The following is a 21338-nucleotide window of genomic DNA, read 5'->3' as shown; positions in this document are numbered from 1 at the left end:
AAAAAAACCTGGGGAAAAGTTTTTGAGCTTGTCGCCGCAAAAGTTGAAGAGTCATTTACCTTACTGACTCCCACTTGCCCTTCTGAATTTCCAAATCAGTCGATGTACTAAAGTCCAACATGACAGCATCAAAGCCGAGTGCCAACATGCTTTGGGGAGGCCGCTTCACAGGCGGTCTTGACCCTCTGATGGTATCATACAATGAGTCAATCTATTTCGACCGAGCCATTTACGCCCAGGACATCCGAGGCAGCATAGCATACGCACGAGCAAACGCCAAGATCGGTATTCTGACCCAGGACGAGTTTGAAGCTATCGAGAAAGGCTTCGGTCAAGTTCTGTCTGAATGGCAAGACGACAAATTCGAGATCAAACCCGGTGTCGACGAGGACATTCACACTGCTAACGAACGTCGGCTCGGGGAGATCATTGGCACACAGATCGCCGGAAAGCTGCACACAGGCCGAAGCCGCAATGACCAAGTTGGTACGGGCATGCGGCTCTGGCTGCGAGATCAGTTGCGCGAGATCGAACAGCACCTCATCGCCTTGTTGCGCGTAACCACTTCTCGAGCTCAATCAGAGATCTCCGCCCTGATGCCAGGGTACACCCACCTGCAGCGGGCACAGCCCATTCGCTGGTCACATTGGCTGTTGAGCTATGGTACCGTCTTCACTTCCGACCTCGAACGTTTGCGAGAAGTTACCAGACGGGTCAATCGCTCTCCGCTCGGTTCGGGAGCTCTGGTGGGAAACCCGTTCGGCATCGACCGTGAGGCCATGGCCAAGGAGCTCGGGTTCGAAAGCATTATCAATAACTCCATGGCTGCCGTCGGAGACCGAGATTTCGTGGTCGAGACCCTTCAATGGGCTGCTACCCTCATGCAACATATCTCCCGATGGGCCGAGGATCTGATCCTGTACTCGACCGCAGAATTCGGCTTCGTCAGACTCGCCGACGCATACTCGACAGGAAGCAGTCTGATGCCCCAGAAGAAGAATCCTGACTCCCTCGAGCTTCTTCGAGGCAAGAGCGGTCGCGTGTTCGGTTACATGGCCGGACTAATGATGAGCGTCAAGGGCCTTCCATCGACTTACAACAAGGACTTACAAGAGTCATTCGAGCCAATGCTCGATGGAGTCAAGACGACCGCGGACTCCATTCAAATAGCGACAGGCGTCCTGTCCACCTTGACAATCTTCCCAGATAAAATGAAGGCAGCGCTGACACCGGATATGCTCGCGACCGACCTTGCCGACTACCTTGTCCGCAAAGGAGTGCCGTTCCGCGAAACTCACCATATCAGTGGCCGCGTCGTAGCATTGGCTGAGCAGGAGGGCAAGCCAATGGACCAGTTGAGTCTGCAACAACTGCAGGGCGTCGACAGCAGGTTTGGCGACGATGTCATGGACGCTTTCAACTACGAGGCGAGTGTGGAAAAGAGGACAGTGTTGGGTGGTACGAGCCGAAAGAGTGTAGAGGAACAGATCAGTAGGATTCAGAAGATGCTCGAATGAGCTTCATCGTGTTCGTGGTCGTGTTGAAGGTAGAGTTAGAAGGCACATGGCAGAGCTTAAAGCGAGCATCGTGTTTGTCGCGTGGAGAAAGAGTCTCGATTCTGATACCATAATAAAACATGTTTCCCTTACGAAGCCCCATTGTAGCACACTGCCTGGCTATGCAGGCCGCCTCAGTGATCGTGCATCCATCTGCTGCTGCTGAGCGAAAACACCAGCACCAATTGCCGGACGCTCTTCATTCTCGGTCTCTTTCAAAGCAGCGTCTTCCGAAGCCATGATGGTACCCTCAAAGGCCGCGTTTCGATTGGCCTGTTCATTTACCACCTGTCGAGCCCAATTCTCCCAGTCATTGTACATTTTGTTCTCGATACCCATACTGATCTGGATCGCTGACTTGCCAAACTGCGCACCCATATGTCTTGCTTCTTCAGCAGCAATCCTATTCCTCGTCTCTTCTGATCGGCGCAGAGCGTAGAACTCCTTTCGTGCGATATCGTAGGCTTGAGGGACGGTAATGTCGGGTACGTTCTCAAGCAGCCAAAGTTGTCGCTGGACAACAGACTCGCCGGATAAGGCGATGCCCGGCTGCATGATACCTTTCGACCAGTCTGCATTCTTGTATTGATCTCCTGACGTCTCGAGCACGACTCGTGGCCTCGCTAGCTCCCAGGGATGGTCACTGAAAAATCTTGTCCGTAGCTCATCCTCCTCGTATCTTAAGTGTCTGGGTGTGAAAAGGTGTCGGGGTTTGGATGACTTGGGCTTCTTAGGTTCTGTTGTTTGTGTGTATTGCTCCGTTTTTCCATTGGGAAGAGTTCGTGTGCGGACTCTCGTTAGAGGATGTCGCGCGGGTTGCTGCCGGATCAATATTTGAGCTGGAGGGATTTCGCCTACAACATCCACCCAGCCGGGTCGGTTTGCTTTCTTGCCGGCCGCCAAATTTGCGAGAGCGATTTTCCGGACGTTGAGGGCTGTGAGGTTTAAGCGGCCCATTGTGGACAATGGGAGGGAAGATTTCTCTTCAGACGTCGACGGGGGTCGAGGGAGCGAGAGAACGAAGCAGATACTACGTATTAGAGGGATTTTCACTGATTCTCCGTGAAACTGAGAATGTTGCTGGCTCTCGGTCCTTGATGGTTAGATTATCTGGCTTGTGGATTGAAGTTCGAAAGCTCCGAGTTACAACTGCGGCGAAAAAAGCCGCGCTAAAGAAAACCGCATGTATTCGCCAGGACATCAAATGCAAGTCTTCCAAGCTGCCTTCCACTGCTCTCTTCCCACGACAAGCAGGCCTTCTCGATTCATGCAGATGATGAGACTGTCTTAACATGCCTGGTGTCATATGCACCGAACTCCGAAGTTTGCAGGGTGCAAGAGCATTCAGAACAATGCACCGATAACACCTGCTGGACTCTGCGATTTCCTCCTACCTTCGAATTGGGCCTCTCCTAGCCGTCGGAGCAGCGGATCCTCTGCATCCCTACGTACGCGAGATGTCCATTCTGTAGAGGCCCTTTTTCACGAGGCGTTATCACGCGCGAGTCACTGCCATGCGTCCAGGCAAGTCTCGAAGAAAAGGGCACAATGCGGCTCAGGAAATGCAGGGCTTGCAGCGGGAAAACCCTCGCGAGGAGGGCAGATAAGCAGGCACACTCCAAACTCAACATCTTCCCGAAATCATTATAGGAGCATGAGTACGACTGGCCGGCCTGAAGCCAGACGCAAGAGTGGTGATCATTTCAAAGATTTCTTTGATACCAATGCCTTCGAGTTCGCGGCGAAGAGTCGTCTGCCATTGGGATTCTTCCAAGACTTGAAGACGTTACAGGACCATATGGAAGAGCTGAAAGAGGAGCCAGACCAGGAGGTTGCAATCGAACCACCAACCCACCTCGAGGAACAGATGCGCCTGCTCAACTCTGTCAGGAAACTTGAAGACAAGCTGGCGCAGATGAAGACCAAATTGGCAGAGTCAACAAAGAAGACGTCTCGACCAGTCAACCAGTCCTCTCCTGCAACCGAGGTGGTATTGACAAAAGATGACTACACAAGCTTGGTCGACCTGTACTATTATACCCACCACAAGCGGTTTGATCCCGAATCTCCAGATTCATCACCAACACCTATGCTCCTTGAAGATTACGCCTTCAAGCTCTCGGAAGATTTTGCACCGCCACAGGCCTACGCCGAATTCTATAACGAGGACGAAGACTACAGATCCCCTTTGAAAGAAATCGAGGAAAGAATTTTGTCCCGGCAGCTACGCGAGGTCAGTGTTACGCAGATCTTTGTGGACCTTCTACTCGACGATGCGTCCAGCAATGCCGAACTTTTCAGAGCTTACAGAAGATTGCCGCAACCAGGAATGGCATTCTTGCCGCGGGGTATTGTAAGACTCTTCTTGCAACGAATGTCCACCCCGTGGCAAAAGAGCGAGAAGTCTATGATCAGATATCTCTCGCTGATTGACGATGCGCAAAGAGCAGACGTTCCCATCACACGATCAGAGTGGGCTTCGGCTATATATCTAGCAGGGCGGTCATTCAACAAGGTCACGCAAGCTGAAGTCGATTCGGCTTTCAATTTATGGAGACGAATGGAAAATGACGCTGGCGTCAAAGCCCATCATGTTACTTTCAACATTCTCTTTGATATTGCGGTCCGGGCTGGCAAATTTCCTCTAGCGCAAATGGTCCTGAAAGAAATGCATGATCGTGGGTTTCGCCTCAACAGACTTGGCCGCGTTAGCGTCATTTATTACCATGGGTTGCGAGGTGATGGCGACGCGGTCCGAAAGGCTTACCGAGATTTTGTTGATGCGGGTGAAATCATCGATACGCTGGTCCTCAACTGTGTGATTGCATCTTTATACAATGCGCAAGAACCCACAGCAGCCGAGCAAATATACGAACGCATGAAAAGTCTGCAGGAGAACTTGCGACGAGAGAAAAGAGGCGACCGTCACAGCATGCTGTATAGACGGTACCCAGGTCCAGGAGGGGAGGTCATCGAGCACGAACTTGCTGCCAACCACCTGAATAGGATATTGATCAATGCATCGAGGCTGAAGAATCAATTTCCGGAAAATCACCAGCAGCTGCAGGACGCGATGCCACTTACACCTGATCATATTACTTTTCGGGCCATGATATCTCACCACGTCAATGTCTCTGGAAATCTTCATCGAATAACGGTCTTACTGGATGAAATGAACACCCTGTTCAACTTGCCATTACAGAGCATAACCTTTCAGTTACTGTTCAAAGGATTCGCCTTGCATGGCGCAACTCGCGATCCCGATGCCTCTTGGAGTCAGGAACGACTTGACATGGTTTGGAATACATGTCGAGAAGCGATGAAAGCTGGCCAGACCGCACGAAGAGGCAAGATCTCCATGGACACAGAGCCTACTCTGCCCACCGCCCAGGCTGTCGACCAAGGATCTGAAACCAGTTCTACCGATCACCCCAGTAGACAGGTATCTTCGCAACCAGTTGGCTTCAAGAAGCTAAGCTCGTGGAACGAATTCGTGTTGGATCTGGCAATTTTCCCGCGTGAACGACGTAAGCACATCGAGCGCATCCATGCGGAACTCTTTGATGAGGAGATGGAGGAGAAGAAATCTCTCTTCAAGTCCTCCGGCAAGAAGTCCCCACCGCAGGGTCAACAGATGTACTACCCACTCGGGAATGCCAAGTTCGATCAAGAAGAAGGCGAATACGTCCTCCCTTCACCAAGTGAAGTCATTGATCCTGCGTTCGAGCAGCACCACAAGTACGAATCGCCTTTGTTCCCGGAAGACTTTACTCAGCAGATGAACAACGAGGAACCTGACACGTCGTTGAATCCCGGTCAAGAGCCACATCCGACGCAGCCAGAGTCCAATGTCGATCACCAAGCGCAAGCGCAAGAGCAAGAGCAAGATCGGCAGGAAAACGATGAAGACTCGAGAGACGCACGTCCGATCCCGGTAAGCTCAAAACACCAAGTCCAGCCGACGAGGACGTTGATATGTTGGTTGCTACGTGCATATACTGTCTGCACTGGGGACCGGAAGAAAGTAGAAGAGGTATGGCGCTCGGTTCGCAAGTTGTGGAAGACACCGGATCAGCATGATCGGGACAATGTGGCCAGGGTGCTGAGGCGCTGTTTGAGGGACTGTGATCGGTATGGGCCACCTTTATGAAAATATGGCTAGAACGTAGATATCCAGGTGCATTGTTATCCTGTACATGAGTATGGCTTATATTATATTGTATGAAAATTAGGTCCTGAATTTGTGGTTGCCATCACATTTGCATCTCCGGCGGGTCTACCACATCTACCACATCTAACAAGCTAAGGATACCTGGCAGATGCGCGCAGGATCAGAGTTCTGCTTTTTATTCCGCCATGTACAGTCGGAGCAAAACTAGTCTTTCGTGCTGTCCTCCGCAGGAAGCGCAGGCTTGCTATTCTACTTCCACTTCACGTAAATTGGAATATCGTTCGTTCGTATATAGGTAGACAAGATAGCAGTCATACGGAGTACTGAGTACAGAGTAAAGTAAAGATTCTTTTCTACAAATAATGGCCAAGCATAGGCACAGGCACAGGCATATCGGTCCAAGTGATGAACGGTACTTGGTCTGCGACCAGGCAGCCACTTCATTTGCGCCCCTGGTGCGTGCTGCTATTTTCCATATTTTCCAAAACATGTGTAGTAGCATGTAATTCCAACCCATTCCCAACGACAGAGTCCGACTCCAAAAGTCATTCATTCCATTGCATTTGGCCGGTACACACGGCAGCTTTGGCGCTTTCGATGCAGAAAGGAAAGGGCAGCTTGTATCATCCAGTTCCCCCAAAACACATCCGGCGTTTCTTGTACCAGCGCATTGTGTCACTGGAGCGTTGGTGACTTGTCGTTGTGGCAATTCTGATATCCTTCAGCATCGTCGTCTCCGGGCCAACCTGAATGGCCACTTCATCTTCGTATTCAATTCTTTCTATGCCATGCCATGGGTCCGCCGTACTGGGTCCTCTGGGTTGACAGAGCTGGGACGCGAAACCAGAGATTTCAGGTCCTATATGACCGATGGCAATGACAATGTTCGTGCTTGCGCTGTTGTATCTATAGTACAGTGATTTGATGTCCTCGAGCCGTCAGCCTTTGCTGAGTTACTTGTATGACCAGCGTCTGGCGGGTTCGAGGATGGCGTCATTCTCCTTCTTGGCGCGCTCTTGATAGTCATTCGGCGGGCCGTCGGACTCGTCGCTGGTCGTGGAGGTTTCGACGGTATTGTTAGTGTAGACGGACGATTTTGTGGACGAGCGGACCGGCGCTCTCCAGATTCCACCAACATAGCCTCTTTCAAGAGCCAGCGCTTTCAGTGGAGAGGCGTCGTATCGTTCAATAAAAATCTTGTCCAGAGCCCGATCCTTGGGCCTGGAGTATCTCTCGTACTCTTCGATGCAGTCTTCCAACGTCCAGCCGGTGACCTTGCGGAAGCACGCGACCATTGTCCCGGTCCGGTGACGACCCTTGTTGCAGTGGATGAGCATGGGATAATTGGCTGGATCGAGGATTAGGTCGAGGACTTTGTTGACAGTCTCATCGGGAGTATAGATCTTCGGATCCTTGTTGGCCAGGATCGGGATTTGGTAATGCGTGATGCCATTGGAGGTGATGAAGTTTTCGTACTCAAATGGAAGCTTCTCAGCAACCAGAGTGACAATCGACTTGAGCTCGAGATCTGCGAGGTTCTGGAAATGCGCGTAGAGTGGGTAGCTGGATCTGTAGAGTTGTCCAGGAGCAATGGTCTGGAAGTTGACTGGCAGTCCGGAGCCATCTGGAGTCGGAGGTTGGGATTTATCGTCTTGAATGGTAGTCGAGGTTGACAACACGTCGAGGGCTGGCAGTGCATCTGTTGCTGGGTCCGGTCCCGCTAGGGCAGCAGCCGCCGTGGATTCCTGGACACTCATCTTCACTAGAGTAGTCCTTTGTCTTCGGTTTCTTCCCTTCGTGAGGCAGTCGTCGGAAAATGTAGCCAGCTGGGAGCAGGTGTCTGCTGAATATAGAAGTTCCAGCGAAGAGAGTGACGATGCGAATTTATAATACAATGACCAAGGAGAAGAGCACAGATATTAATATTTGTCTCGCGGAGGTCCTCAATGTGCGTGAGGACCTGAGAGGACCTCAGAGGACCTTTTGAGTGCGCCCAACCCGGGGTAATGGTCGGAAAAGTTACTTTGACGCGTCTAATTGAACATTTTGGCGGGATGGGGTGAGTGTACCGATGGATTACGGCGGAAACGGATACGGTCGTAGACACCTCTCCTTGCTTGATACGCTGAACCAGATGGTAGCTGAGCGGGAGCGGAGAGCTACCAGAGGATATGGCGACTCAAGAAAAAGAAAAAGGCGAGGTCGAGGGTGGAATCGTGTCGAGTTAATGAGACAGCTAGCTATCTCGACCTGAAACGGTCTCGACGGGACTGGAGATTGATGGGATGCATGATTTCTGAAGGGCTCTGCGCGGAAAGCACTGCAGACGAGGATATGGTAGGCGTAGAACACCGGACGGAACGTCTGAGAAGACTGAGTAGAAGACGAGCAGAGAGAAAGGAAGAAAAGAAAATGGATCGATGGAGGAGAATTCGAAGGCGGCAACGCGGAGACGAAAATGAAAATTCAATGTCAGTGGCATGAGTTTCAAAGCAAATGATGGGCACGTGCTCGCTTCCCACAGTCAGCAGCCAGCCAGGATCTAGGCACCTCACGCACTATCTACCTGAGTTTTAGGTAGGCTCACTAGGCTCTCTAGGCATCAAGCCACCCCCAATAATAACTAGAGGTACCTTTAATTACTCCGTAATAATGGAGAGATCTCGTCACCCCTTTAATTGGCCAATAGTGACGCGTCGAGATGGATGACTAAGTCGCGAGTTACCTGGTCGTGCCTGGTGTCGATGCAATTTCTAATCTTTCCTCGTCGTCATACGACCAAGACACCATCGTCGCTGAGTTACGCATCCACGGCATCCCACAGCATCCGTAGATGTGTCACGAACTGTGTCCATGACTCTATCTCTATGGCCAAGGTGACTCTTGAATCTTGATCGACTCCTCCCACCGGCGGCCTCCTCTAGCCAAAACTCCAATCTGTTCCTGCCACAGTTTATTCACGCGCTGTATTACTCAATGGGGAGCTCCTCGGCTCATGAAGAGTCGGTCCCCAGACCAAACATCTCGGTCGAATTCTTCCAGGCTGCCTCGCAGACTTGCTCGACAGGAATCCCTTTCACTCTCGCTATCACGTGCGCAACCTGCACAATTGTTGCCGGCTCATTTCTTCCTTTGACCATGAGTCCTTTCTGCCATTTCTCCTTTTTCACTGCTTTTGGGACTGCTGGGCCATCTTTCAAGTACTGGGATGACGCGTGTGAAGCTCTGATCTCACACCAAGGCCCATCAGTCTCAATCTGCAGTCTGTCCAGCGGGATGGCTTTGACTGCCTCCAAGTTCTCCTCGGTCTTCATGCTGCATCCATTGATTCCAACATCGAATCCTAGTTTGACCAATGACTCCAGCTCCGGGACTGTGCCTGTGAAGCTGTGCACCAGCCCTTTCTTAGGAAGTTTATCTAGTCGGGCGGAAATGATTCTCTCAAAGTCCTCGCTACATGCCCTGGAATGAAGGAACAGTGGCATGTGCAACTCCTCTGCCAAGTCGAGCTGAAGCTCAAAATACTTGAGTTGAACGTCTTTAGGCGACAGGAACAGACGGTCATAATCTAGGCCGATCTCTCCAAATGCCACAGCATAGCCACCTTGTTTCGCTTCGACGGCCAAAGCACGAAGGACTTTGATCAGCGCATCCGGACCACCTGGATACTTGTCAAAGTCTTGTGTTGAGCAAGGATGTATTCCGATGGTTGCATAACATTTGCCGGCTTGAAGTGTCAGTAAGAGGGGCGTGATCAGTCCTGGATACAATACGTACGATATTGTTTGGCTATCTCAACAGCATGCTGAGATTCTTTCAAGCTGGATCCTGTGACCATGAATTTTGTACATCCTACATCCAGAGCTCGTTGAATGACATCCTCCAAGTCATCGTCGTGCGCTTTTTTGCCATGATACTCTCCTCGAAAAACCGGATCTCCTAGGTTGATGCCGATCTGCTTTCGTCAGCCATTGCATCCAGGATGATCTGCCCATGTACGCACGTCAGCGTACCTCAAGGGTTTATTCTGTGCCATCTCGAAGGAGCTGAGTTGCCTTGACCGCTGGAACAAGTTCGCCAATGGGGTTCTACCGGTCCATGTCGCCGTACTTTTCTCTATGACGATTGTTAGCATGACTCCAATGCGTGACTCAGTGATTTCTTACCGAGGGAAAATGGATGAAGCCGGAAATTGATAGCCCGCAAGGCTGAGGGCGTCAGGAGCTGGGCAAGACTGCGATTGGAACAAGTCTGGGTCCGTGACAGCATCAGACGAGCAAGATCACTCCTTCTTTGCAGAGGTACTACGACTGAGAAAGTATGGTGTTCCTGAGGTGGAAAGCCGATGGAGATTAATGCAGCGAATCTTCATGTCTGACCCTGGAAAGTTGAGAAAATGTCGCAGGTATCGAGGAAAGAACCTCTGTCTGACAAGCCCTTAAATCCCTTTTACCAATGACACCATCAAAATCTCCAAAACAATTTTCGGTCGCCAATGTGCCGAGCGTAACGGGCGACATTAATCTTTGTGTTCTCCGCATGGTCGGAATGCTGACCGATCGTGGGCGTCGAAGCGTCGAGGCGTTTCAATCAGCCAATATGCTACTCGAAACAGCCAATCTTGAACGGCACAATGATAAGGCGACCGCGGGACATGCCCGGTGGCATCGAAGACATGGCCGAGATCCCATTGTGCAATATAAGTTTCGAGTATCATCTTTAGCTGCCTTACGGATTTCACGCTTTCACTCTCTTCAAGCAGGTCTTGGTCCTCACCATGCCCCCAAACCAGATCTCCGTCTCGGAAATCTCCCAACACAATAAGGACACTGACTGCTGGATCGTCGTCGACAACCAAGTATGGGACATCACCAAATTCGCGCCCGAGCATCCTGGAGGGCCAGGAATAATCTACAAATACGCCGGCCGTGACGCGACAAAGGCCTACAGCGAAATCCACTCACCCTCCATCATCAAGAACAACCTTCCCGCCGATGCGCTCAAAGGCACACTCGACAGATCCACTATTACCGAGGACTGGGCGCGACCACTCCCCGACGAAACACCCAAAGCAGAACCGGGCTCGTCATCTGAGAAGCCACCCCTAGAGTCCCTGATCAACGCACACGACTTCGAACTCGCGGCTCAGCACAGCACCACCGCAAAGACATGGGCGTTCTACAGCTCCGCCTGCAATGACTTGATCACCAAAGACCTCAACGCGTCGTTGTTCCCTCGCGTGCTCTTCCGCCCTCGCGTGATGCGCAAAGTTGGCACCATCGACACCACAACATCGATTCTCGGCTACCCTGTCTCATTCCCGCTGATGGTCTCGCCCGCTGCCATGGCAAGGCTGATCCATCCAGACGGCGAACTCGCTATCGGACGCGCCGCCAAATCAAAGTCAGTCATCCAGTGTATATCGAACAATGCCTCCTATTCCGCCGATGAAATCGTCTCGCAGCCGCAAGTCCGTGACTACCCGTTCTTCTTCCAATTATATGTGAACAAAGAGCGGCATAAATCCGAAGCTCTCCTCCAGCGGCTCCACCAGCAGAAGAACATCAGGGGAGTCTTCGTCACCACCGATGCCGCCGCAGCGGGCAAGCGCGAGGCCGATGAGCGCGTCAAGGCCGACGAGAGTATTCAGAACCCGATGATGACGACGAAGGCGAAGAACGACAAGAAAGGTGGTGGTTACGGCCGGTTGATGGGCAGTTTCATCGACCCCAACCTCAATTGGGATGATATCGGTTGGTTGCGGAAGCAGACAAAACTGCCACTTGTGCTGAAGGGGATCATGTCAGCCGACGATGTGCGGCTTGCGCTGGACTACGGCCTCGAAGGTGTTGTCCTATCTAACCACGGAGGAAGGAATCTGGACACTTCGCCTCCTGGGTTACTGGTCCTGCTAGAGATCCACGCTCGGTATCCCGAAATCATTACGCAGCACCATCCGCGCTCCGCAGCGGTGCGGTCAGGCGCGGCGAGGCCTTTCTCCATTTTCGTGGATGGCGGTGTTCGGCGCGGGAGCGACATACTGAAGTTGGTTTGTCTGGGGGCTGTAGCTGCCGGTCTTGGCCGGCCAGTCCTTTTCGCAACAGGGTACGGTCAAGAAGGGGTCGAGCAACTCATTGACATTTTCAAAGATGAATTCGAGACCGGCATGCGGAATATCGGTATCACAAGCCTGGAGCAGTGTTCGCCGGAATATGTCAACACCGGAGCGATCGATAAGTGGGTCGCTAAACGAAGAGACCATCCTTATGCTTTAAGTTGGACCAAGGGTACTCTGGCGACGGACAATCTGTTTGGGACTGGAAGGGAGAGTAAGTTGTAGGCATCATGCATCTGGTGAACAAATCAATCAATCAATCAACCAACCAACCAGCTGAATCCGATGCCGAGTTTCTCAGTGGTAAGGATATTGTTCGAAGCGGAAGCTCCATGTTCGTCGGGCATTGTCGTCAAACCCATATCCTTTCGAACTCGTCCCCCCAGTGTGCTGTAGAATGGGCGGAACGACAGCCCAGCGAACGTATCCTTCCGCATCTGCAATCTTCTCGATCTGCATATCGACCAATCCTTTTGTCTCAATCCTCAGTTTATCTAAGACATCCGGAACCATATCTCGGGGGTAGACAAACCCTTGCGAGCAGCATCCGTACTTATTCATTTCTTGAACCCCGGACGTAAGCGGCATCATTGTCTGCTTCCCTGCTAGGAAGAATAAGAGGACCATCGCCGGGATGCAGATGATGGCAATTACAGCCGTCACGTCAATGGTGAAGAATTCTAGCTGTCTTGGGAATCGTCTTCTAGACGCCAACATCATCGTCAGGAGTGAGATCCAAATGACGAATGACCAGAAGAGATATGTGGCCCACAGTTCGCTGTTCCAGCCTAGGAGTTCATCGGTGTAAAAGAGGCGGAGGTATATCCAACGCTGGTCAGAAGGATACCTATTCATCTTGACTTTAACAATGTCGAGTGCATCGAGCAAGCGCCTAAACCAGCCTTCAACAGCCAAGGTATCGTCCTCGACCATTGCGATATACTTGGCCCCAGTATTATAACAGTCCCTTAGGAGGTACCTGTAGTCGTGGATAGATTTATTCCTGTACCACCCTCCTTCCTCCCATGCTCTGACCTGGTCAAACTCTGCGGTGTCCTTGGGATATTGTAATATACGATCAGGTAGGATATCCAGCCAGTGTTCAGCGAAGATCGGATGTTTGGCTGGATCGGAGTGACCCACGAGGAGATCGAAGAATATTAAACGCCTCTCTCCCTCGGATAATCCTGCAAAGAAGGATCCCACTGTAGTTCGCACATACTGGGTGCCACGACGGGCTACCGTGGCGATCCCGAGGCAGAGCAGAGGTGGCTCAATGTTGTTGAACACATGCCGGCCCGACTCATTGATTGAAGAGATATACTTCTCTGCCTGTTCAGCGCGATGGGCTGAGTATAGCGGATTATAGGCGCGACGTGCATCAAAAAACACGGATGAAGGATCGCGGTGACTGATGGACTGACAATATAATAGCGCGAGCGCATAGAAAGTTGAAAACGCCAAAAGTACCCAGACTGGTCGACTTCCAATACGCCAACGAAAGTCTCTCACCCTGGGAACCTGTTTCAGGACATGCATACTGCATACTTGGTACGCATTGAGAAGAGAATCAAGAGAGCCTGGAAAGATGCCGCCGACCAGCTTTACTTGATCTTGCGGGACAAAAGTACTGTCGGCTTGCAGTGAACGAAAGCCGCCGCCGCGATTTGGCGCCTACTGTGACATGCGCCTGCTGCACGTTAGGTCCTTCGTGCTTGAGCCAACTGGGTCCGGTTTCACCAAGCCCAGACAGTGCCTAGAGTATTTTTAGTCTTCGCGGCACCAGGGCTTGTGGGCCCCTGGCGGACCTGGAGACTTCCCGCTGTATCCGGCCGGGAGCTTGACTGACTTAGGCTTCAACAATTCCTCCCGGCGGATGTGCTCGCCGAGCTCAAAGTTTTTGAGAATATCAAAATTGATCACGACTTCTATTAACCACTATGTGGCTCGAAATCTTCTTATCACCGTCTGCGTGTGAAATATCTGCCGCAAATGAGATGTCGGATCATTTTCGTCAGGGTAACGGGTCTTTGTGTGCCCTCCAGCAGACTTCTGAGACGAGTCCTTGGCTAATTTTTAGGCGCAGGTCGCAACATGACGACCAGGCCGCCCCAGCCGAGACAGCGTCAAGCACCAATATCAGTTGGAGTATGACTTGGACTAAGATGTAAGTGTTGCCGATACGTTTCAGATTCATATGCCACAAGCGCCAATACGTACATGCCGCTGGTTGAACCCCTGCTAAACCCTGTATGCCGCACTCCTACTGTACCAGCTCGAGCAACAGAAACGCTGATGAACACGGCCATGGATGTACTCGAACTGGTTCTAACGGCCATGATGGCCCGAGACGTAACAATATCCTGCCACCTTTTCCCCCTATCAGGTATTGGGAGACTAAAGCAAGCCATGGCCTGTCCGACGAAAAGTACAAGTGTACCGCGAGTTCCCGTCCTCTGCTGATCAAACCAGTACAAGCATGTGCCTATGTCTATTTTGACTCACATGACGGTAGGCTGCGCTCTTGAGTACCTTGGTACTTTCCTAAGTCATGCTATCGTACTCCAGACTATCTTCTCTCCTGCCTCTTAATTCTCACGCGCCTGCCCAGCACACGGCGGAGCAAAAGAAGATTATCATATCGAGTTCGACCTGGAAAGTGCTGTGGTGTTGCGTCCCTCATGTTCTTCCCATTGTGACCTCCATCGTCATCCTCACTCTGAGTTTCCACGGAATTTACATCGGGGCAGACTTTGCCACGGAGACTATCACCTTGATGAGCTTCCAAATCGCTGCGAAAATACACGAGATCTTCATTGTCGCCAGTTTATCAGTCATCGTCTTTCATGCTGTCAGGCATGAGTTGCTGCACGGCGGTGGTCTCCCACTGGGACTGGTTGGATCAGGCTTCAACTTTGGCAGTTTTGATTTCTTCTTCACGAAAGAGTTTCGTGGTGGATTGTCGAATGCTATGATGCCCGGTCATAAGCTCAGGAAGACAGGCTTTATAATCCTCCTCTGCGTGGCAGGCCTCATAGCAGCCCTTGCTGGTCCGTCAAGCGCCACTTTGATTGTCCCGACACTCCAAACCTGGCAAGCCGGCGGGACACATTTCTACCTTAACGGCTCTTCGGAGGATTTTTGGCCCTCGGACGTTTCAAGAAATGCATTGGCGGTTCAGAATATCTGCAACGGTTCAAAATCTACTGAGCTCGCAGTATGTCCTGCAGGAGGCTATCTTTCTATCCGAGAGCACTGGAGCAGGATGAACTATACCAACTTCTATACTTACGATGTCCCGACTTACGCTAAGAAGCTATCTGGATCTCGGTTCTACTGGCCTATTCACAGTCCCGCCTCTCCTGTTCCACCACGTTATACTTTAGGCAACGCAAGAAATGTTACGGCCTTCAGCCCTGGCACCGCTACATTCTTCGTTCAGCCTCACGCGGCAGCTTCAACACTGATGCAGAGAATAGCCAACAGGTGGTGGACAGCTCTCCAGTCATACATGAAGGTCTCTGACAGACAAGTTGATGACCGCAAAATTGGGGTTGAAGTCCTTTCTGCAATTACAACCATCAGATGTTCTGAGCCTCAAAACCTACCAGCGTCGGCAAAATCGATCCGTTTCCCAGCGATCAGCGGCCGCTTCGACTATGTGGATGGCGCGGATTTCATCGTTGACAGTCTGAATACTAGTACTGTCGATTATATCCGCTTTCAATGGGTTCACCTGCCTGATTTGTTCGGTTCGGTCAGCATCGGAGCTGTACTCGAATCAGCATGGAACGCAGAGAAGACGTCAAGAGCCGTGGTTGGATGTTCCGTTCAGGCTGGTTGGCTTCCGACCTCGGTATATACAGACGAATATACCTTTTGGACCGGATGGTACCCATGGAACATGGAATACGGACGCCGGACACCATCCTGGGTTGAGAAACCGGCGAATGAGCCGCAACCGGCTACCAATGGGCGAGTTGCATTCAGCGACGACTGGCTGAGCTTACTGAATCCAACGGTGGCCGATCCACAACCTAGTGCAGAGACGTGGACTCCTTCCGTGATGGAGAGTATTATCGGTGCCTCCGGTCTAGCTGACGACCTGTCCTCCCCGGATGAAGCGTCCTTAGCTGAAGCATGGGCCGCAGATGGGCAGTTGGGCATTAGCAGGACTGTGATGCTCGAATCAATCATTAGCAGCGTCATTACAGACGGTCTAAGTCGAAGTGGAGCATATCGCGTCTTCGATACCGACGGCTCATCTTCAGAAGGGCCGTTTTCCATGTTCGATCCTCTTCCTGACTTTGACAAGCGTATCATCGATGGCCATGATGCTCTGCAGGTACCATCCCGGGACACGGATATCACCACTCTTCGCATCAAAATGCAGATTACGGGCTATGCTTTGAAGAGAAGTCTTGCCGGAGCTCTCTCAATGGTGGTCCTCCTCGCGCACATCATCTTGGCGGCCGGGCATATTGTATTTGTCATGGTGAGAAGACAGGCCTCTGATAGCTGGGACTCGATTTCCGAACTTATTGCCTTGTCACAAAACTCGCGGCCTTCGTATATTGCCCTGGCGAATACAGCGGCTGGGATTACTGAAAGACGAACATACGGTCGTATGGCCAGGATACGGGCAACGTCGACGATCTATCAGCCTGATAATGGCCACGTCGAACTTGTTTTCGAGGGTCCGGACGGACAAATCGATCAACTCGAGATGTTTGATTCAACTTGCTGTCGTGGGACTGGAAGAGAAAAGCAAAGTATTCCGACTGAGGTTAAGGACGATGAAGAAGAAGTAGGGTCTATGAGAAACCATTTGAACCAGGAACTTGACAACACCCAACTTGAGCCTGTAGCGCGACAACAGTGGACATGGCCGCGCAATCCTGCTGACGGGCCGCCGAGAGATCGGTCCTCCCCTAGGCATGTCTCTCGAGCAGGTCAGAGTCCTCCACCACACAGCAGAACGGGCTCAAGAGAACGTTTGATCGCCCAGGGGAGCGTTCGTGCTCGGCGGCCGGCGTCAGGAGAACTTGTCCGCGTGAACCAAGCGTATGGCTGACAGCGGGCTTGAATATTGTCAAAGCTATGATGTATCCTGCTCTGGGAGAAGAAGCACGTCGTGATGCTTTGCATAGCATATAGTTTTTGTATAATACCACACGTATTCGAAAAGAATAGCCTTTGTCTTGAGAGTACATCTGTTTGCGTACTTGATAGGTGAGCAGTGCCACCAGTAAGGGAGTGCCTATGACACAGCCGGCAAGCAGTGACATTCGCACGTGGTTCATTCCGCGACTATGGTGCTCGTGAACGTGGCGATGAAAGCTGCATCGGATGTGAATTAACCGCACGGCCTTGACACACTATTCTGCTTCCCAGATTTTTGAAGCCTTATTGAAACGGTGCCTGTTCAATGTTAGACCACTTGCGGAATACAGTGTAACAGCAATAACGTACCAGTGAAAGCGCGTTTGGGTGAGGGACTTCTTCCCATACTCCTCGGTAAGAACCTTGTCGGAGTCGTGCGGTACCTTCACACTAATGCCTTCAAAGCTCGCGTCTTGTAACGGGAACAAGTCCTCGCTCTGTAGTCCAACTTGGTTAGCTCGTTTGGTTCGTTTGCCTGGAGAGGCCGTTGTACGCACCCGATATCGATGACCATCTTTGCAGAACAAAACACCCTGGTCGAACGGGATATGTTCAGTTTTTCCAGGACTGACATGCACAGCAGTGATGTCTACGTATTTTCCATTCGTGGTGTCGATCCAGCGACCGTCGATTTTGTTTGCAACGTCCCGCGTTGACGCTATAGTGTAATGGGGGTTGATGTCCAGCAGGTAGACCCTAGGCGTGTCTTCACCAGCAACTGTATAGCGATACTCACTCGTATTGTGAGGCACCAATCCAGCTAGTGTCTCGACCGACATCTGAACGTCAATGTCATTGTCCCAAGGTAAGAACTTCTGATTCCAATGCCATCCCAACAAGGTTCCGTGCGCAATCCAAGTCTCGGCGCGAAGATCCCTCATTGTCGCGGCATAGCTTTTCATCAGTGCGGAGAGCGTCTTCTTCGTTTCTTCTATGCCTGGTGGCTGTGACGGCGCAAACCTCGGGTCGCAATGACTAATGGCGCCGAAACTATGTGTATGGTATTCGAAGTTGATCTCTGAGAAGTATTGGTAGGTGCCTGGCATGGGCGACAACGCCCGAGGTGGAGAGTTCCACAGATATAACGTGTACACAACGAGTGTCATCACACCCAGCGCATAGAGTATTGATTTTCTGCTGCGCACGGGCATGCGCGGAGGCATAGTGACGGGCAAGTTCCTCACATGGGAGGAAAGCGACGAATGTTGGGTGAACAAGTGCGCTTTCGCCTTGTTTCACTTTCCGATGAGGTTGACTTTGTGGTTGTAGCAGCCAGAGGTTCTTGTTGAGACTAACTATAAGTAACAAGAGGCATGGCCGCTTTTGTAGGCCGTAATGGCTGTGACCACAAGTTGAAGGAATGTAGTCTAGCGTGGCTTGGCTATGTCTGAGCTCTCAATCATTGCACTTTCACGTAAGCGCCTCAAGCAATACCTAGGTATGCTGGCCAACACCGTTCCAACGACACCCTATACCGTGAATCTGACAATCATCCGGTCAGAAGAAAGCACTGCTTGTTCTGTTTTGACGCCACCTGCATGTATTCTGATGATTCCAGGATCAAACACTGCCGGAATTCGAGATTTGAACCTCTGTTTCGACGGATGATGTCGGACAAGCTCGGCGCCCACGGGCAGGGAGCATTGGAATTTGGCTGCGGGCGACTATTGGCCCGTGAAACGCCTCCTGCTTATGAATTTCTTCTGCCTCAGCACTCAGCAGTTTCACAGCCACAATCAGATAAGCTTATAATAAAGCATGGTGCGCCCAACCAAACAAGCCTGAAGCCGGCATGATGCTGTTCTTCAACTCAACTTACAATGGCTGCCAACATCGTTAACGGGCAGTAAAGTGCGAGGCTTCAACACACTGCGTCTCTTTCGGGATTATTAATCTTGAGCCATCGATATTGAACGCTGACAAAAGATATACGAGTAGATATCTCATCCAAGCTAGCACAACGTATGACGAGTCACCGTTCAGATCCACAGAAAAAAAGCCAACTAACTACTTGTACGAACCCACTTCGGCAACATATAAAGCCTCACGGCATATCCAGTCTACAACCGCCAACATAGAGACCTCAAAGAGACTTGCACACATCTACCTGCGATCTGTCAGTCGAAGCCCGAGCAGATCAAAGTCTCCTGTCCCTCATCCCATGACAGCCACCGACAACAGGGACAAGATTGTCCTTGTCACAGGTATATCAGGCTACATTGCCTCCCAACTTGGCCTGCAACTGCTCCAAAAGGGGTATACAGTCCGCGGCACATCCAGGTCCTCTGCTGCGAAAGACCATCTCCTGGCTGGTGCCTTCAAGGGCTACGACTCACAGTATGAGCACGCCGAAGTCAAAGACATGACGGCCAAGGGCGCATTTGACGAAGCGGTCAAAGGCGTCCACGCAATCATCCACACTGCTTCGCCTGTCGACTTTTCTTTGAAAACAGTCGATGAGTTCTTCGGCCCAGCTGTGGGCGGGAACCTATCCATTCTCGAGTCGGCCAAGACTTTCGCCGGACCGCAGCTGAAGTCCTTGGTCGTGACATCCTCGGTCGCTGCAATAGTGGACAAATGGAAGCAGCCGGCTGATCATGAATATACTGAAGCCGACTGGAATACGAGCGGAGAAGCGGTCGCCAGGGAGACGTTCTCGGCACCCGTGGCTTATGGGGCGTCTAAAGCAGCAGCCGAGAGAGCATTGTGGGAATGGGTCGGAGCAAATCACCCGTCGTTTGCTGTCGCGGCAATCAATCCCAGTGTTGTCACAGGTCCACCAGTGTCCTGGCCAGCTTCACCTGAGAAACTCAACGAGACCTTGATGCCTATCTGGCGGATATGGAGCGGCGACAAAACGATGCCTTCACAGATTGGCGGAGCAGGCTATATTGACGTGCGAGACGTCGCACGCATGCATATCTGGGCGATGGAACATCCTGAGAAGAGTGACGGGCAAAGGTACCTAGTGTCGAATGGCAAAGCTCCGCCACAGGCTGCCGCGGATCTGCTCAGGGAGCACTTCCCCGAGCGGGACATCATTGTCGGCACGCCTGGTCAAGGATACACGCAGGATTACTGGTATGTGCAGGGTGAGAATAGTCTGGTTTCAAGCAAAGCATACAAAGCGCTGGGAGTGGACAGGTTCATCCCTTACGATAAATCGATATTGGATACCGTGGAGGCGTTTGAGAAGCAATGGCCGGGATACGCGAAAAGTTTGACGAACTGATATGAGCCTGTTTACGTTAACTTTTAGCGAGCGCGAATAGACTATGTTGTTAGCACTCACCTTTTGCTCACCTTTTGAGGCGGGATGGAACTTTCTAGAAACAGATCCCTGATATACTCAGCGCTTTTCTTTGGGTGACACAGAACATGGTGTTGCTGCAGGCACCACATGGCCGGATGCATTCCTACCCGTGAGTGCTTCCCGTTTGATAGATCGTGTTTCCCCAAGAAGAACAGCAGGCCAAAGGAACCATCTCAGTTTGACTTCCCATGCAGCAAAAACGAGGCTGATGCAATCGCACGGCATGTCGAACCTCTACCACTCGTCCTGCCCATCATATCTCAGACATTGCGCTTTCCTGTTCCTCGGAACCCCTGGCCGGGGAGAAAGTGCTGTGTGACAATACCCTTGGCAATTTGGAATTTTCCTGACTACGTGGTCTTGCCATTAATCTTTCTGTACGACCGTGGCATGCTCGGATGGCGAATCGGTTGAGACAGTCCCGCACCGCCAACCGGAACCAAAGAGGAAGAAACAACCATCATGGACGGCATTTGAGGCTGTCGGACAGAAAACTGAGCACAGGCTGTCGTTGGAGCGACTGCTACACAGAACTTGAGAGTATTCTATGGAAAGTTCCGATATACTATGGTAATGTATGCCGACAACCCTGGGCAGCGGTTGTTGAACTGAGAAGGAACTGAGAAGTTGCTGATTGGTGGCCCTCTTTGCTGCGGAGGCGGCACCGGTTTGCAGTCCGATGTTCTACGAGTTAGCAGTGTCGGAGAGGGGTTGTTCGCCTGGTGAGAGGGGATGATTGGGGCTGGTGCAGCAGAATGATTGCCGTTAGGTGGATACAAGGAGTCCACGGTGTCCACGGTAGCTAGCCACAGCCTAAGAAAGGTGGAGGAAGAGCCTGGAGCAGAACCGAGCAAGCCAATGAATCCCTGATTCAGGTCCAGTTCCAGGTCCATAGATTGCGACGGGGTTGGGCTCCGAGGCGATAAAAGAAGACCCCCATCAAAACAAAAGAATGATATAATCGTTTCCTGCAGCCGGGCAGCGGGGATGGAAATGTACTTTTCCATCCTCCAACAGCCA

General features: G+C 51.5%; 10 protein-coding genes across 11 annotated transcripts; 5 read left to right on the top strand and 5 right to left on the bottom strand.

Annotated features, from left to right (window-relative positions):
- Positions 1-50: 50 nt before the first annotated feature.
- On the top strand, positions 51-1645 carry PV05_05791 (argininosuccinate lyase). Its single transcript, XM_013462332.1, has one exon. It carries the CDS (start codon positions 120-122, stop codon positions 1515-1517), a length of 1398 nt encoding a protein of 465 aa, XP_013317786.1. The 5' UTR covers positions 51-119; the 3' UTR covers positions 1518-1645.
- PV05_05790 (uncharacterized protein) lies at positions 1521-2653 on the bottom strand. Its single transcript, XM_013462331.1, has one exon. The coding sequence runs from the start codon at positions 2511-2513 to the stop codon at positions 1677-1679; it is 837 nt and encodes a 278-aa protein (XP_013317785.1). The 5' UTR covers positions 2514-2653; the 3' UTR covers positions 1521-1676.
- A 137-nt stretch (positions 2654-2790) lies between these two features.
- On the top strand, positions 2791-5829 carry PV05_05789 (uncharacterized protein). The gene has a single exon (XM_013462330.1). The coding sequence runs from the start codon at positions 2863-2865 to the stop codon at positions 5704-5706; it is 2844 nt and encodes a 947-aa protein (XP_013317784.1). The 5' UTR covers positions 2791-2862; the 3' UTR covers positions 5707-5829.
- A 215-nt stretch (positions 5830-6044) lies between these two features.
- Positions 6045-8156, bottom strand: PV05_05788 (uncharacterized protein). Its single transcript, XM_013462329.1, has one exon. The coding sequence runs from the start codon at positions 7482-7484 to the stop codon at positions 6681-6683; it is 804 nt and encodes a 267-aa protein (XP_013317783.1). The 5' UTR covers positions 7485-8156; the 3' UTR covers positions 6045-6680.
- Positions 8157-8428: 272 nt separating this feature from the next.
- PV05_05787 lies at positions 8429-10033 on the bottom strand. 2 transcript variants are annotated; one of them, XM_013462327.1, is made up of 4 exons: positions 9894-10033; positions 9731-9843; positions 9505-9682; positions 8429-9454 (listed from the first exon to the last, which is right to left on the bottom strand). In XM_013462327.1, exons 1-4 carry the CDS (start codon positions 9994-9996, stop codon positions 8721-8723), a joined length of 1128 nt encoding a protein of 375 aa, XP_013317781.1. In that variant the 5' UTR covers positions 9997-10033; the 3' UTR covers positions 8429-8720. The 2 variants fall into 2 exon arrangements, with proteins under 2 accessions (XP_013317781.1, XP_013317782.1); XM_013462328.1 differs by lacking the exon at positions 9894-10033 and having other exon boundaries at positions 9741-9884.
- Positions 10034-10293: 260 nt separating this feature from the next.
- PV05_05786 (uncharacterized protein) lies at positions 10294-12400 on the top strand. Its single transcript, XM_013462326.1, has one exon. The coding sequence runs from the start codon at positions 10505-10507 to the stop codon at positions 12065-12067; it is 1563 nt and encodes a 520-aa protein (XP_013317780.1). The 5' UTR covers positions 10294-10504; the 3' UTR covers positions 12068-12400.
- Positions 12140-13401, bottom strand: PV05_05785 (uncharacterized protein; the record flags this gene model as incomplete). The annotated part of the gene is made up of 2 exons (XM_013462325.1): positions 12140-13261; positions 13384-13401. 2 exons carry the CDS (start codon positions 13399-13401, stop codon positions 12140-12142), a joined length of 1140 nt encoding a protein of 379 aa, XP_013317779.1.
- A 992-nt stretch (positions 13402-14393) lies between these two features.
- Positions 14394-16916, top strand: PV05_05784 (uncharacterized protein; the record flags this gene model as incomplete). The annotated part of the gene is made up of 1 exon (XM_013462324.1): positions 14394-16916. The coding sequence occupies one exon, from the start codon at positions 14394-14396 to the stop codon at positions 16914-16916; it is 2523 nt and encodes an 840-aa protein (XP_013317778.1).
- Positions 16583-18235, bottom strand: PV05_05783 (uncharacterized protein). The gene is made up of 3 exons (XM_013462323.1): positions 17503-18235; positions 17315-17442; positions 16583-17263 (listed from the first exon to the last, which is right to left on the bottom strand). The coding sequence occupies exons 1-3, from the start codon at positions 18166-18168 to the stop codon at positions 17221-17223; spliced, it is 837 nt and encodes a 278-aa protein (XP_013317777.1). The 5' UTR covers positions 18169-18235; the 3' UTR covers positions 16583-17220.
- Positions 18236-18772: 537 nt separating this feature from the next.
- PV05_05782 (uncharacterized protein) lies at positions 18773-20354 on the top strand. The gene has a single exon (XM_013462322.1). The coding sequence runs from the start codon at positions 19167-19169 to the stop codon at positions 20235-20237; it is 1071 nt and encodes a 356-aa protein (XP_013317776.1). The 5' UTR covers positions 18773-19166; the 3' UTR covers positions 20238-20354.
- Positions 20355-21338: the final 984 nt, after the last annotated feature.

This window comes from Exophiala xenobiotica (assembly GCF_000835505.1).
Source record: "Exophiala xenobiotica strain CBS 118157 unplaced genomic scaffold supercont1.3, whole genome shotgun sequence".
NCBI classification, from domain to species: Eukaryota; Fungi; Ascomycota; class Eurotiomycetes; order Chaetothyriales; family Herpotrichiellaceae; genus Exophiala; species Exophiala xenobiotica.
Note: the sequence above shows the minus strand (reverse complement) of the source record. Positions and strands in the feature narration are given on the sequence as shown.

Excerpts from the sequence above, each read along its gene's own strand:
- PV05_05782 (XM_013462322.1), top strand. The coding sequence starts at position 19,167 with ATGACAGCCACCGACAACAGGGACAAGATTGTCCTTGTCACAGGTATA.
- PV05_05787 (XM_013462327.1), bottom strand. The coding sequence starts at position 9,996 with ATGCTGTCACGGACCCAGACTTGTTCCAATCGCAGTCTTGCCCAGCTC. Across the intron at positions 9,683-9,730 it reads AACCCTTGAGGTACGCTGAC|ATCGGCATCAACCTAGGAGA; the intron begins GTGCGTACATGG and ends TGACGAAAGCAG. Across the intron at positions 9,455-9,504 it reads TGAGATAGCCAAACAATATC|CCGGCAAATGTTATGCAACC; the intron begins GTACGTATTGTA and ends TGACACTTCAAG.
- PV05_05786 (XM_013462326.1), top strand. The coding sequence starts at position 10,505 with ATGCCCCCAAACCAGATCTCCGTCTCGGAAATCTCCCAACACAATAAG.
- PV05_05783 (XM_013462323.1), bottom strand. The coding sequence starts at position 18,168 with ATGCCTCCGCGCATGCCCGTGCGCAGCAGAAAATCAATACTCTATGCG. Across the intron at positions 17,443-17,502 it reads AAGATGGTCATCGATATCGG|AGCGAGGACTTGTTCCCGTT; the intron begins GTGCGTACAACG and ends GTTGGACTACAG. Across the intron at positions 17,264-17,314 it reads ACCCAAACGCGCTTTCACTG|GCACCGTTTCAATAAGGCTT; the intron begins GTACGTTATTGC and ends AACATTGAACAG.
- PV05_05789 (XM_013462330.1), top strand. The coding sequence starts at position 2,863 with ATGCACCGAACTCCGAAGTTTGCAGGGTGCAAGAGCATTCAGAACAAT.
- PV05_05791 (XM_013462332.1), top strand. The coding sequence starts at position 120 with ATGACAGCATCAAAGCCGAGTGCCAACATGCTTTGGGGAGGCCGCTTC.
- PV05_05788 (XM_013462329.1), bottom strand. The coding sequence starts at position 7,484 with ATGAGTGTCCAGGAATCCACGGCGGCTGCTGCCCTAGCGGGACCGGAC.
- PV05_05790 (XM_013462331.1), bottom strand. The coding sequence starts at position 2,513 with ATGGGCCGCTTAAACCTCACAGCCCTCAACGTCCGGAAAATCGCTCTC.